The 16605-nt window shown below is 35.5% G+C and overlaps 1 protein-coding gene across 2 annotated transcripts in view; it reads left to right on the top strand.

Moving 5' to 3' along the window:
* LOC128231722 (uncharacterized) overlaps positions 1 to 16600 on the top strand; it is a 24844-nt gene extending 8244 nt beyond the window's left edge. For both annotated transcript variants that reach the window (XM_052944846.1, XM_052944845.1), the window contains 11 exons: positions 1159 to 1287; positions 1750 to 1859; positions 2123 to 2275; positions 3070 to 3242; positions 4588 to 4720; positions 5658 to 5788; positions 9722 to 9828; positions 10207 to 10309; positions 10819 to 10961; positions 12660 to 12837; positions 13057 to 16600. In XM_052944846.1, coding sequence (XP_052800806.1) covers positions 1159 to 1287; positions 1750 to 1859; positions 2123 to 2275; positions 3070 to 3242; positions 4588 to 4720; positions 5658 to 5788; positions 9722 to 9828; positions 10207 to 10309; positions 10819 to 10961; positions 12660 to 12837; positions 13057 to 13182 — 1486 coding nt within the window. In that variant the 3' untranslated portion in view covers positions 13183 to 16600. The remainder of the gene's footprint in view (positions 1 to 1158; positions 1288 to 1749; positions 1860 to 2122; positions 2276 to 3069; positions 3243 to 4587; positions 4721 to 5657; positions 5789 to 9721; positions 9829 to 10206; positions 10310 to 10818; positions 10962 to 12659; positions 12838 to 13056) is intronic.
* Positions 16601 to 16605: the final 5 nt, after the last annotated feature.

Here is a 16605-nt window from a genome sequence, read left to right as displayed (position 1 = left end):
CTTTAAAAAAATAATCTCCTCTAAAACTACCAGTCAAAATTCAATGAAACTTGACAGGAAGCTTCCTTGGGTGACACAACAAGGGGTCACGATTGATCAACAACAACAACAAAGTGGCTGACTGACTGTTTTGCTTTAAAAAAATCTCTGAAACTACCAGGCCAAATTCAATGAAACTTTTCAGGTAGCTTCATGAAATGACCCTTTACAAATATAAAACAAGGCATTGTCATCAGTCAAGATATGTTAAAATTGCAACATTTTTATTAATGCTTTATCACAGAGTTGTGGCCCTTTGCTTAGGTGAGCATTTTAGGGTCATCATGGCCCTCTTGTTATTGAACCTGACAGCCAGAGTTATAAGTAAAGTATTTCTTGTTAAATCTGCAGAAAATCATTGCAGTAGTTTCTTCCCTTCACACTTTACGCTGATTGCACTAAATTTAATGACATTGATTAACATATCACTGATTGGCTTGCCTTGAACAGTTAATATTCTGATTCCTTATTACTACTGCGACATCCTTAGGCTTATTCCAGTAAGCAGAATTTCCGGAAATTTGACTGTTGGAACACAGGCCACAAATGATAAGTTTATGACATGTCATGTGGCAGGTGTGAGTATGTTGAGGTAATTAAAGTGTTGGAATGACAGCTATGCATATGAGGGGTAGTGGGCCCAGACATCACAAAGGGGCCGGGGGTTTATACTGGTTTTGATCACTTTTGATGACTGTATAAATGATCGACTGTCAATCTTAGCCGCTTCTTATGTCAAACAATTCAACTTTCTTTGTGTCATGTTTTAGAAGTTATTTTATATCTGTTAATACTATGTAGTATTTTTTGGACTGGCTGGTAATTTCAGAATGTCCTATCAATTTATTATTTGATCCTTTTGTTTGTCAGAGCAGAAAAAATTGTATTGAAATTTCTTGGCCGTTGAAAATCATTGGACCTACCGTTATCTATGAGACTGAGTGGGTTTTTACATTTTACACATTGGTCATTTCGATTGCTCATTTTAATTTTCCCTTATACTATTAATTGCTTCACTATTTCATTAGCTACATTATTTATGACACATAAGAGAGGTTAGTCGTTATCATTGGTAAGTGACCTTGGTTCAAAAGTGCCCCCTACTGCTCTGTATTTCAGGTTATTTGGCTCAGAAACCAAAGATAGGCTGCCTCTGGCAGATTTCCTTAGTGCAGTGGGTCAGCTTAAGTTTCGAGGAACCTCAGTATTATTTCGTCTTCCACATTCATGTACACAGTCACTGAAAAGGTTAGTAACTTAAACAGTCCTGCATTATGGTATACTTTGTATAAATGGCCTGTCTTTGTGATAAGCTGAAGGCATTTTATGAGATACAGGTTTAATTTTTACCTTATTTTTACCAAGGAGTACCTGGTTCCTTTTATCAATTCAGGTAGTGTTTTTGCTCACCTTTTTGTGTAAATGGGCCTTTGTCACTTAAAATTCTGAAAAAGTGACACAAATATTAGCAAAAGGCAAAATGATAAATCTCACACCTACAAACAAAGAATGAAATTTACAACAGACCATTGAAAAAATGAAATTAATATAAAATGTAATAATATTGAGAATTGTGAGTCTTTCAAGTTTCGTACATATAGATACAGGACACTGGCTAAAACATATAAAATGTTCATTGATGGATTTTCTTTTAACAGAAAGGTTATAATAAAGGTATTTTAACACCCCTGTTTTTATCATGTTGCACAGCGTGGATGGGGATGAGAGCTTGTCAGACGGTGACAACGAGCCGCCATCCAAACGAGGTCGCCACAAAATCACCGACCCTATCCGCAACCATAAGAAACTGGGAAATACGGGTATAAAAGAATTTTAATTGTTGTATTATTGTGGGTCTTCTATATTTATGAATAATGGATGCAAACTGATTGGTTCAAATACTGGACATGTTGCCTTGCAAACAGCTTTCTATAGGGTGAGGTACCACTACCATAGAACTGCATGTAGTTTTATAAGAATAAGTCTGTATACATAAAAAACACACAGATTTAGTCTAAAAAGGCACCATTAGTAAATGTAGCTTGCCATTAACAATATCCTTACTATGATTTCCCACTTTCAGGTCCAGGTCCAAATAATGACTTATTCAAGCAACCAGAGGGTCGTCCAGTGACTGCCCTGTCCAGACAGAACCGGTATGAGCTGGCCACACACACAGTGAAGGTGCGGCGGACAGGGGCACTGCAGGAGGTGATGGCCATCTGGGACCTACAGGGTACGGACAATGGTGTACTAGTAGTGGTTGTATGTTTTTGTTGAAGACATTTTGCAGAAGTTGATACGAGAAAGGAAAGATAGTAACAATGTATATGCTCCTCTTTCGAGATAGAAAATGAGTGATTTTATAACCAACATTTTTAACCAAATGATCATTCTCAATATAGCTGATTGGTTTGTTGGCAAAAGATTGTGGATCAAACTACTGCAACAGTTTTGTATGCACCAGTATCATTCTGTTATACTCGGTACACAACTATGATAATGATCACCATTTAGTTTTAGACTTATGTTACCTTTTACAGTTAATCTATATTTTGAATTTGTTGAGTGAACTTCTGTCACAGTTTAAGATGTATCACTCTGATTGTTGGTACCACAATGATAGCTAGAAGTGTTTGGCATATTTTATCTATGCCTTCAGCCATTTTTATCCTTTAGTTCTGTGCCCTTGAATATGATTTATACTTTAAGCTATTTTGGAGTTTCAGCGATACTTTGATACTTGGTACACAATTTCACTATGATACCAGTAAAATTATTCTTGACCCGTGGCTCAAGTCATTTTCATTGACACTGGCCAACTCTCAAGTTTAAGCCCTTGAACATCAGTTTTACACCAGCAGTTTCTATGATTATGGATTGATCATGAATTACATAGCTTTACATAGTCTTCAAACATCCATTATGCTTTTAACTTCAATATTTGCCTGAGTAAATCATCTTGTGTCAAAGCATTTTCCTCTCGGTAGACATTACTTTTGTGATACCTCTACTTGTTTTTGTCATTAGGTACTGGAGCGATCACCAACACATCAGTGAGTCACCTAGAGGGGGACATCTCCAGGTTCCAACGAATGTCATCCATCGACTCCTTTAACCAGCGATCTCACCCCAACGAGATGTTAACGGGGCTGCGATACTTCGAGAGATCTATCAAGGGGGATAATGGCACTCTTACAAAGGTAGAAGCAACTTGAAACCAGGACCAACTATGAACTAATCAAAAACAAATATATTATGATTGGGCCTGATAACAAATACTAGAATTTGCATTTTCAGGCAACATTTTCAAATGTGCTAGGTAGGGTAGTGTTGTTGTTGTTTTTTTTAGTCCAGTCAGAATAGCGTAGCAAGTCTTGAATGAATACTTAGGTTGACACTTCTGTATATTGTATATTAAATCTTAAATACTTTATGTTTTTAATTGTAATCAACACAATTTTAATGGCTTATGCCTCTGTTCAAGTTCCATTGTCATAATGTTCTTTGTACTATAAGATATTATTCTTACACTTATTTCACTGTTTTTTTAATTTGTTGTGTTAGGCAGTTACCATTCAGGTGCTATTAAAAGAATGAACAGTTGTTCTGTGTTAAACCATTAAAGTAGCATAATTAGAAAATTTGTCTGAACAGGCAAGCATTCCCGTTTGATTTGTTTCGACACTAAAGTCCCTGTCTGACAATTGAAGTACAAAATTGGTTGCACTGTACCATTATTTCTTTTAAACAACTCGGTCCACCTGACAGAGAGATTTTCTAATATTATATACACTTACCTGTAGCATTAGGAGTTGGTGTCCATCCATTTGACATGCCATGGCTACAGTCAAGCTCTTGCTATACCATGTGTACTACTTGGCATACACTGGTATGATCTAAGTGTATTGTGACACTTATATCTGACATTTACAAATGATCATAAGGCTTTTGAAAATTCCTTTTTAACCAACCAACAGTTATTAACCTTTATATGGCACCAACAAAACTTCTGTTTCATTATAGACCACTAATTAAATTTCCGATGTATTCTTTATCTTCTAATAGTGTTTGAGCTAAAGAGTTATGGAAAAGTGCTGCACCCTATCCTTTTTTGGTAGAAACCTTCTGCCCTCATGAAATCCAACATAGACACCCTTCTGCTTAACACTGCCAAATATATGATTTGTTTGATACATACACCTGGCACCTGCACAATGACTCTTTCTTACTCAGGGACAGAATCAAATGCCATGAAGATAAAGTATTTGGACACAATAAGGCAGTCACATGGCAATATGATAATCAATTGCTGCATTTTCAAAGCTCTTCACTAAAAGGATTATGCATTTATCTCCCCTGGTAATAAAATGCTGCCCAATTGGATTTCAAGGTCATAAAAAAACTAAAAATTGGCACCTCAAGACAAACAACATCCAGGGTTGGAAAAACTCTGGTTGGTTATATTCATTTCTTATTGTTTGGACATGGTAATGCTCTCCATGTATTTGTATAACCCAATGAAATGATTGCTTTTATATTTTCCAGAATGTGTTTGAATGGGGTCAGGTAGACAAGAGTGCCCTGGCCAAGTGCCTGCTGGCCTTGTGTCGCCAGATCAAGGAAATTCTCGATGGCGAGCCACGCCTTCTCAAGCTCAAGTCTCCCATGTACATACTAGGTAGGATGCTCTTTGTTTTTCTTTGATTTTTCATTTTTACCTCGACTATTCAAAGAATATGGAGAGCTATAGTTTTCACCATAATGTCAGCCGTGGAGTCAGCGTCACATCTTGGTATAGGTTTTGCATGTAAGAACCTTTAAATCATTATCTCAGTGAAAACATCATGCATTGCATTGAAAATTTAGATACATGTATGTGTTCCCAACTATCCAACCTACTTAATTGATGAAGTAAGATAACACTATTGTAAATATAATGCTAATATTGGGCCTAATAATTATTATTTGACTAAAAAAATCTGGTAAAGGTTTTACATGCAAGCACACAAAGGTAAATATCTCAGCAACTTCTTGATGTATTGCATTGAGACGTAATACAATGGTACTCAAACATTGAACATACTTAAATAACCAAGTTAGAAAACTCCACTTTAAATATAATGCAAATAATGATTCTTCATTATTCAGCTTAGCAATTCCGGTTAAGGTTGTGCATGTATTAAAAGCATGTATAAGTTAATAACTCAGCAACTACAGAAGTCTACTTGAAACATTGAAACTTTATATGTTTAAAGTAAAATAAATCTTTCCTGCATATAATGCAAATTTTGACCCTTTATTATTTAACTCTGATGAATTATCATTTAATTCTGGTGAAGGTTTTCTATGCAATGTAATTTTACAGTGATCCATGCATGTTTCACCAAAACTTTGCAATCCTTAGACTTTTTGGTGGGGTTATAATCGAGCGCAATGTCTCCATAATAGCTCCTGTTACGGTAAATGTGAATGAATTTAGCCCAGATTATTTTTTTTTGAGATTAGGAAAATAGGCTTTCACCTAGGTTCCATACTAAAATTCACCATGTATTTGCTTTGATATTTTTGGTACAAATGAGGTTGTTAACTTTTTATTTGCTAATGTGTGTTTGCAGGTGATATCCATGGTAACTACAGAGACCTTGTGTGTTTCGAGAAGACCCTGTGGAGAATGGGGCCCTTGTTGACCCCCGCATCTTTCCTCTTCCTGGGAGATTACGTGGACAGGGGCGAGTTTGGAATTGAGGTATGATACAAATTACTTTATTAAGTTGTCATATAGTAGATAACTCTGACTTACAATTTGTAAAACATTTTTTGTGTATGGTTTTGAATGCAACTGTCTGTTTTTATCACAAAATAAAGTTTTTAATTAATTTTAAACTCAAAGTGATTGACAAAAATGATAATGTACACATTTATGGAATTTTTAACCTTTTTTTTCTTAGACAAAAGTGGACTGATAATAAATGGGAAATATATTGTTTTTGCTCTTTTTGTTTGTCTCTCCTTCTGTCTGTCCATCACAAATCGTGTCTGCTCCATTTCTCTTCAACTGCTTGAAATAAATGTTCGTCATATTGAAACGATGTGGAGAGCGCATGTTTCGACCAGCTCAGCTCAAAGTCAAGGTCACACTTAAGAGGTCAAAAGTCATATGACTACATTTATTGAATGCTCCATATCTGTGAACTGCTTGTAGGATTTTGAAAAAACTGGCCACAGATGTTCATCAAATTGAGACAATGTGCAGAGCGCATGTTACAAACCCCTTGGGTCTAGTTTACACCAAGAGGTCATGTGACATTATTTTGTGTCTGCTCCATATCTTTAACACAGCTTGAAGTATTTTGACAAATTTTCACTTTATTGAGACATGTTAATGATAAGGTCACAATTAGAGATTGAAGGTCATATACTGTGAAATCATTAATGTTCGTGGGGCATTAATGTTCGTGTTTTTGTTGGTTAGGTGATCCACGAATTCAAGATCCCACGAAATATAGACCCTTTATTCACTTTTTCAATTGCCTTGTTATGTACATACCCTAGTATATTCTTTACTAAGGTCGCAGTATACAGCGTTACCGTAAATGACTGGGTATAAGACGATAGGGGGTATTAGACGCAGGGGAAAAAATCTGTGAAAAATCCGAGAAAAAAACTTTTAATCTATGTTTTTGGTTAAAAGACGCATAGAAAAAATGTCAAAATCGTCCGGCATTTTCAGCCACCATGTTTGTTGAAAGTGACAAAAAAAATATATTCGTGAAAATGGCGATGGTTATCTTTAAAACCATACTGTCGACAATGAAAAGTTATGTTAAGCAAAAAATATTTTGACAGTGCCCAACTTTGCTTTTTTATATGTAGGTTTGATTATTGTTTAATTCAATTTATTATTCAAAATAATATTGAATACCGTAATTCACAAGAGTTCGGACACCATAAATTAATTATTTTTTTCGCTCTCCGAATACATAGAAAATTATCATTTTTACATTTTATTTACATGTTTGTTTAACCTGCCTTTTTTCTTCATGTTTGCTTTTTACCACTTATTAATTTATCCGTAGTAATCAATGGTCATAAACTTATTTATTACGCCTATAAGTGTAAATCCTTCATGAAGTTAATTAAAACACCATTTTATACATGCACTGAACTGAATAAACACATTCTATCGGCTTCAGATCAAAGAGTCACTCTGTGTGACGTCACATAACTTACAGTTATGCCCACGAGGATCTCGTGGAGAGCATGGACATTGCTATGCAGGATTAATGTATAACTGTACGATTATTGCTTCATATAGTCTATAAGTGTGGTACAAGTTTGAAAGCTTATTGGCAGATCGTTTTACAAACATGCCATGTCGATGTTTTCTTAATCCCTTGATTGCCCTTGTTGTTTGTTTAATCCTCAAATAAATATATCACACTTCCTTTTCAACAGGCAATAAATCGTTTAGGATGGGTAGTAACTAATTAAATTGTCACAGTGGTGTATACGGTTAGGTAATCTAGCCAGGCAGTGTAAAGATAAAAATCAATATTCTTCGTCTGTGAAACTTGGTAACTATGAAAGTTATGATTGATGTCCTTTGGGTGTCCGAAAATTAGGTACGCAAAATAAATTATTTTGGGAAATAATTATGGGTGTCCAAATATAAAATATTTTTGTTGAAATTATAAACGTCTTACGATATACCGTATCCCGATCTTCAACTGCCGTTTTAACCCGTATATACTCGATCAATATGACGCGAGTAACATCCCTTTCTACATAAATCTAAACAAACTCTCGGCTTGAAATTGACATCAGAAAAAAAGTTCAAAAAATTGTTACTGGGTATTATACGCAGGCATTTTTTTGCATCAAAATCTGAGGGAAAAAAGTGCGTCTAATACCCAGTCATTTACGGTAATACTGAACTCACTGTATATCTTACTATAATTGTTTTGGTAATATATTATATCTGCCTTTAACAAATCATAAACCAAATCATTTAATTGTGTTTTTTTTTATTAACCAAATGACGAAACACGTGCTGTAAGGTGTGCTGTTTATGAAAATCTCCAGGTCTACAAGATGTGCATGTTGAGTGTCGGTACTCAATTTTTTTCTCTAATGAAATATTTAATCAATAACATTGATTGTTTGTACTCAAATATATGCACTTTCTCGGTGTTTTAACAGTTGGCAAAATTCTTAAATGATATTCGATGGCTTCCCCTCCCTTTATCTTTGATCAGGGTCCATCTTCTTTTATGACAGTAATATCCAATTAAATTGATAATTGACATTGGTATATGCTCTTATTGGCATGTTGTACCACTATGGCGAGTGTCATAAACCGTGTGACGTACAAGACGGAAATCACGTGCCCAGCGCGTGGAGATTATGCAGACAATTTAGGCGACCGCAGTTTTGGATTTTTTTTTCAAAAATGAAAAACCACAAATTGAAGTACCCACGAAAATGTAAATTTCCAGAAAACCACGAAATTTCATGCCAACAAATATAAATGATTTCACAGTATAATATTATGACTATCAGTTTTGTCTGATCCATATCTCTTGAACCACTTGAAGGATTTTGAAATAATTACCCACAAATGTTTATCATATTAAGGTCACACTTAGAAGTCAAAGGTCATTTGACTACATTTCGTGTCCATTCATCTCTTAATTGCTTCAAGGATTTCGAAAAACTCGCCACAAATGTTTACTATATTGAGACAATGTGCAGAGCCCATGTTGCAACTAGCTTGGATAAAGGTCAATTTCACACAAGGGATTTTGAAATAACTAGCCACAAATGTTCATTATTTTGAGACAATGTGCGGAAGGAGAGATATCTGCAACCGTCTAGTTTATGTAAAGTGTTGATACATTGCTTACGTGAAGAGTTAGCTTGATATTGGTGGGATCAAGATGGCTGAAACTATAAATAGAAAAATGGTTATGAAGATTTACTTTGGAAATGCATTTGCCAGTAATGGAGATATTGTCATGATCATTATTGCTAAAATAGAAAACCAATTTTCACACAATAACTTGAGTAAAGAATATTTTGTGGTGATAAGATTGGTATATATAGCAGACTCATGTAAAAATTTAGGGGTCAGTGAGGTCAAGGCCAATGAAGCTGTTGCTAAAAATAGCAAAGAAAGCTCATCTGAACATAAGTCATGCGATAAAAGGTTGAGATTGCTGCTATTCAAAAGAGGAAATAGTTATGGAGATGACATGGTCCCATTTGTTTATAATGAAAGATTTCTGCTCAATACCTTGTGTCAGAAATGATTAATTTTTATGAATTTAAGTGTTTAGACGTGGCATTGTATTAAGGTTTGTTTGGTCAATGCCAAGGTCAATGTTACTTAAAATTAGTTTTTTCAAAAATAGTTTTTGCTCAATTACTTGTTTAATTATGATGTGGTGATTAAACTTGGAATGTTTCAAGCTCATGTGGGGACCATTTGGGGTTAATAGGAACAATGTCATGGTCATTTTTTTGTATTTCGATTCCCTTAACATAAATTTTCCAAATTATATGTTGCTTTATGGCATCCCTTGTTATGCATTATACTTCATTTATAGTACTTACTCAAATATTTAAGTAACCTAGATATAGTACTTTCCGGTATGCAGTTTTGTGTTTTGTGATATTACAGGTTGTTGCCTACCTATTTGCTCAAAAAATTCTTGCACCCAGCAAGTTTTTCCTGCTGCGAGGCAATCATGAACTCAGGAGTGTACAGGAAATGTTCTCCTTTAAGACGTAAGTCAACTTCTCTTATGATCTCCTACTTCTAGTCATTTCTGCATGTAAGTTTTACACCTTTGGATAGAAATGTCTGCTTAACATGTTTTTATTAGGTAAGAAACTTTGTTCTGATTTTTCTTAGCATGTTTCAATGATGGAGAAGTATTAGGTTAATAAACATATTTTATTCAACATATATATCAAACATCAGATTGCAACATTGATGTGTTATACTATTATATACATGATGAATTGAAACAAGATTAAATAAAAGCAGAACTTACAATGTAACTCAATGTAATTCTTTGAAATTGTCCATGAAATAACCACACATTGTCAGTGCTATTTGATAGACTTTAAACAGACATATAAGTGTCCTTACTGATTTCCCAGGGAGTGCTTGAACAAGTTTGGTGAGAGTATTGGTCTACAGCTGTGGGAGGCCATTAACGACTGCTTTGACGTCATGCCCATCGCAGCAACTGTCGATGACAAGGTCAGAATTGTATAATAAGTGTAATAAGATTAATATAAAAGTAACTGAAATCATTGACAAAATGTTACAGTACTTCAAATAATTTACTAGCAAAATATCAGATTTGTTCGAAGGAAATTCTTGTCTCACAAATTTCTACGGCCCATTTCATTTAAGCATTGTTGGTTTATCTACATTTTCTCAAGTTGTTTTTAAATGTACATCTGACAGGTCAGTATATATAAACATAGAGCAAAACAACAAAAACTTAGCCTGAAGATAGTTTCAACTTGCGACAAAGGTCTCTAATGAAACAAGGCCCTGGATCAGTATTATTGTTACAGGTAAAATATATCAATTAAGGCCTTTAAATGATAATATTTTGATTCTTGAATGGACAATTTCTTTTGGCGTTGTTCCACCCCCTTCTTGACCATTTTTCTTAAGGGTCAAATTTTTGTTACAAAATACTCAGGACAGGGGTTTGGAGGAGCAAAAAGAATGAGAATATAAAAAAAGTTATTATTCAGATATTCTGTGTGCATGGTGGAATCCCTGCCCCAGAGCTGGACGGAGGGCTTGTGGAGTCGATCAACAAGGTGCCCCACCCACTGAAGAACCCTGAAGATGAAAGCCCCCTGGCCTGGGACATAATGTGGAGTGACCCCATCAGGTATATAGAGCTTTGAGTTGATGTTTCGCAAGAAAAACAACTATCAACTATCATTATTTTTCTTTCTGTTTGAAAAAAAATTTGCTGGAATATTTATAATTATGCCCCCCTTCAAGAAGAGGAATATTGCTTTTGCACATGTCGGTCGGTCAGTGGGTTGGTCAGTAGACCAAAGCTTGTCCGAGTGATAACTCAACAATTCCTGGATATATGGTCATCAAACTTAACATGAAGGTTTGGCCTGACCAGTAGATGACCCTATTGATTATAGGGTCAAAGGTCAAGGTCACAGTGACCTTTAATGGTAAAAAGATTTTAAAGCTTGTCCGAGTGATAACTAGTAATGCCTAGACCTATGGTCATCAAACTTGACATGGAGGCTGGACCTGACCAGTAGATGACCCCTTAAGATTTTGGGGGTCAAAGGTCACAGTGACCTTGAATTATGAAGGGTTGTCCGAGTGATAACTCAACAATGCCTGCACCCATGGCCCTCAAACTTAAGTTGGAAGTTGCGCCTGACCAGTAGATGACACCTATTTATTTTGGGGGTCATCGTGCAAAAGGTCAAGGTCACAGTGACCTTGATTGATAAAAGGTTGTCCGAGTGATAACTCTACAATGCCTGCACCCACGGCCCTCAAACTCGACTTGGAGGTTGGGCCTGACCAGTACATGACCCTATTGATTTAATGGGTCATCAGGTCAAAGGTCAAGGTCACGGCGACTTTGAATTATGAAAGGTTGTCCGAGTGATAACTCGACAATGCCTGCACCCATGGCCTTCAAACTTGACATGGAGGTTGGGCCTGACCAGTAGATGACACCTATTAATTTTAGGGGTCAAAGGTCAATGTCACACTGACCTTGAAGGCAAACTCAACAATTCCTGGCCCTATGGTCATCAAACTTGACATGAAGGTTGGGCCTGACCAGTAGATGACCCCTATTGATTTGGGGGGTCATCGGGCCAAAGGTCAAGGTCACAGTGACCTTTAAAGTGATAAAGTTAACAAAGCTTCTCCCAGTGATATCTGAACAATGCCTGGACCTATGATCATCAAACTTGACATTGAGGCTTGGCCTGATCATTAGATGACCCCTATTGATTTTAGGAGTCATCTGGTCAAAGGTCAATGTCGCAGTGACCTTGAACGCAAAAAGCTTGTCTGAGTGATAACTTGACTATGCCTGCACCCATGGCCCTCAAACTTGACATTTAGGTTTTGGCTGACCAGTTGATGATTCCTATGGATTGGATGTCATAGAGTCAAAGGTCATAACTCATATTCATCATTAAAATTTGATCATATTTACTTATTCCCTGCTGCTTAGTCAGGATACATTTTTATCTGCAAATATCCGCCATCATCTGAACATGATTATAAACTGTGTCTTCTATCCTCACACTTTAAATGGTCATAATCTTAAAACTGCCTCAAAGGCAACCAATGTCAATGACAAATCAGCTTTCATTTCGGTCTATGCAAATTTCATTCAATTGTCCAAATAATCCTGACAACATAGCGCTCAGGTAGGTCATAATGTTTGACAAACATGTCTTGTTATTATCAGGTCTTTCTTTTAAATCTGAATACAATCATTATGTATAAAGGTTAGAAAGGATGTTTTGATACTATGAAATATGTTGTGTTTTTTTCATGAGATTATCACTAATTCTGATGAAATATGTTGCAGCCTTGATGTTTTGACACCAGAGGCCATTGTTGACCTAAAGGAGAACAAAGGTTTCATCAACAACACCCGACGTGGCACTGCCCACTTCTTCAGCTGTGATGCCCTTATCAGCTTTCTGGAGAGGAATGGCCTCACCCACGTCATCCGGGCACACGAGGTCCAGGAGGCTGGATTCCAGGTACTGCAATATATGTAACAAGAAATCAGATGGTTTTCTTTTAAACTGGCTTGCTATCTGTATGTTTTTCATTTTAAATTTTGTCACACGTTTTCTAGATGAAAGCAGTATAGCCTTATTTCTCATTAAATGTAATTGAAACAAGTGATGCTTTGTGAGTGATGGTATGAATACAGTGATACCATGTGTCATTATGATAATGATGTCTTCCGTTTCCAGGTGCAGCAGCAAGGCAAACTGTTGACAGTTTTCTCCTCTTCCCACTACTGCGGGGGTAGCAACGAGGCCGCATGTGTCCTCGCAGACAGTTTCAAACTGCGCATGATTCGTATAGACACAAGCTGAGATCAGTATTCACAGTGCAGGTGCTTCAGAACCCTGGTGACACATATCTCATCATCACTCGGCAGTTTTCATATTTACTGCTGTGAAGAAAGCATGTCATAATCAAAAGCTGATGACTCCATGACTCCATCTTGCAGCGATGCCAAAGATTTATTTCTATCTTAAAATAAACCTTCACATGTACTACAGAACAGTTTATCTACATGCAAAGGTTAAAAGTAGTAGAACTAAATATCACCCAGTGTTATCTTCATTTTTTTCTTAATCCAGTCAATTAGTCAATTACATGAATGTTGACCAGAATCCTTCAGATTGTTCATTGGAATGTTTTACTTATTGAGGACTTTTACTCAACCATAGCTGAACAGTATTTTTTTGTTGTTGATAATATTGTAATATTGCCTACCATCTTCCACAATATTAATGTATAACTTGTAAATATGTGTAGCTGATTTCTATCTAGTATTTATTTAATGAATATGAATTGTGCTGGCTTCAAGAGTTTAATTGTTCAGACATTTTTACTCTGTCAGTTTTTCAAATGATTATATGAACATTGATAGTGATTCTATTTGTATATTAGAGTAGAGCAGTACAGACTGACTGATGCACTTATAAGAAAGAATTATTTGCCTATTTTTGTACAATCACAAAGCAGTATTGTTTTCCACAATTGCAAAACAGGCTATCATTAGAAAAATCCTGGTGATAATTTTAATCATCATGACCATCATCACTATCATCCCCACCATCATTATCATTGTCAACATAATCGTTTTTGTTGTCATCACCATCATTGTCATGATCATCTTATCATCATGTCCTTAGTGACAATAGAAATAAATTTCTGCTCAAGGTCACTCTTGATGTCCTCAGTTCTGGAATGTTTTACTGTTCTAAACTAGACAAACAGACTCTTGAAATGATTGTATATAGGTTTTATATATTATTCATTGCTCATATTCATTTCCATGTATATTTTCTAGAAAATCAGGTCTATGTATACACATTTTTAGCTCTTCTGGCCAAAGGTAAGAAGAGCTCATACAATAGCGCAGTGTCCTTCGTCAGTAAGTCTGTGCGTGCATCTATAACAATTGCTTGTAAACTTGAAAATGTCTTCAGTTTTATATATAGTTTAATATAACTAATACAGTAGCTAGATATCTTTGAGAGTTCAGACTCAACTTGTACTAGCAATGTGTCAGAAAAACTCAGGTTTAATTCTGTTATTGAGCTTGTGAAAGCAATAGAGCCTTTATTTATTACCCAATGTTTACTTAACTTCAACAGTAGTTGATATTGACTTATTCACGATTCCTTTCGAAAACCAGCCAGATTTGTTCATGCATGGCTGGAATATGGTCCTTGTAATTGTCAAAAATGGCTTTAAAATGGCTTGTGAACACAATAGAGCCTCCGTTTCTTATTGGATTATCACCAAACTAAGGCAATAGTTATAAATTGATGAGACCTCAGTTATTTTCGAAAAACGGCCAGATCCGCCCAGACTTGACTGGATTATGGCTCTTGAAATTGGCAATATTTCTGTAATCAAAAGACCCTCCACATTCACATTGCATGTTTTATGTGCATTTTGTACCAGTATGTTACAAGACTGTAATGGATGCGCACATTAACCAACACGAAATGTTCCGAGTGAACTATCAGTATGTTGCCAATTACCCATACTTACATGCTACGGAAAAATGACCAAACAATGGGCCTCTTGTAGGAATATATTTGGAAGAAATGTATGATATTTTTAAAATAAACTATTTGTAGTTCTTTTTAAGATGGTAGCTGTTGTGCTGAAAGTTAAAATGGCTAGTATATGTTATTATGTTGGATCTAAATAAGGTTTTTGGACAATTGTTTGGAATGCCACTGTAACAGGTGATGTAGGACTTCTAGGTTATTCATGTTTCCTAGTCAGTAACTTTTGAGAATGGTAGAAAGGCATACTGTTAGTTGTACGTCATTATCAGTTATATATTACATGTGCATGAGTTGTTCAGATCTTCACTTAAACATTTTAAGTAAGCCCCTTACTATTAGCTTTACACCAGATTTTATAAGCATGAACTAATAGATTATTGTTGTTTTTATTAGCAGCTATTGTGTTGGAGCAAAAATGTCTAATACAAGCCATTGCTCTTTATAAAACTAATTAATTATAAATCTAGGGGTCGTTTTAATCACAGGCCTTAATGATAATTAAATGAGAATTAGTCGGGAAATCCCCATGTTAAAGACATAAGCTCAAACACGGAATACACGCATCGTCCTTGTTATGTTTTGTACACATGTTTTTGTTATTGTTAATGAGATTGTTGTTTTACTTTTTGGGACTTTCCATACTTGCTGAATCTTGTTACATAGAAGCTGTCCAGATAGTATTAACTTTTAGCTTGCATGTTTTTCAAAGAAAAAATGTCAAAAGGATTGTCATAGCCTTAGTGTTGTAAATTTGTGCCCAAAAACTTACCGTAAACCTTGGCCAAAATCAAGTTCTGTTTATATACCCTGGCCAAAATCAAGTTCGGTTAATAAACCTTGGCCATAATCAAGTTCTGTTAATAAACCTTGGCCAAAATCAAGTTCTGTTTATATACCTTGGCCAAAATCAAGTTCTGTTTATATACCTTGGCCAAAATCAAGTTCTGTTTATATACCTTGGCCAAAATCAAGTTCTGTTTATATACATTGGCCAAAATCAAGTTCTGTTAATATACCTTGGCCATAATCAAGTTCTGTTTATATACCTTGGCCATAATGGTCATAATGAAGCTCTGTTAATAAACCTTGGCCATAATGGCCATAATCAAGCTCTGTTAATAAACCTTGGCCATAATGGCCATAATCAAGTTCTGTTTATAAACTTTGGCCATAATCAAGTTCTGTTATTCAACCTTGGCCATAATGGCCATAATCAAGTTCTGTTAATAAACCTTGGCCATAATGGCCATAATCAAGCTCTGTTAATAAACCTTGGCCATAATGGCCATAATCAAGTTTTGTTAATAAACCTTGGCCATAATGAAGCTCTGTTAATAAACCTTGGCCATAATCAAGTTCTGTTAATCAACCTTGGCCAAACTCGAGCAATGTTAATCAACCTTGGCCATAATCAATTATATTATTTTATAACTTGGTACTCTTATTACCAATTTCAATATTTACAGCAAGGCCCAGAAATGTGACTTTAATATTTATTTCTAATGAAAAAAAAACAGATGAGCTATGGCGTTGGCCCTCGTGTTGTCTTCACATACTGCAGGCCAAATATTGTACCAACAAAATATATTCATGTATATTTTAGTTAAAAAAAATCTTCACTTTGTACCTAGACATTTTCTTGTTATAATTAAACAATATGTTGGTCAAATGTGTTTTAAAAATAAAATAAAACAAAGCATCACC

Source organism: Mya arenaria, chromosome 4 (genome assembly GCF_026914265.1).
Source record: "Mya arenaria isolate MELC-2E11 chromosome 4, ASM2691426v1".
NCBI classification, from domain to species: domain Eukaryota; kingdom Metazoa; phylum Mollusca; class Bivalvia; order Myida; family Myidae; genus Mya; species Mya arenaria.
This window is presented reverse-complemented; position numbering and strand designations above follow the sequence as displayed.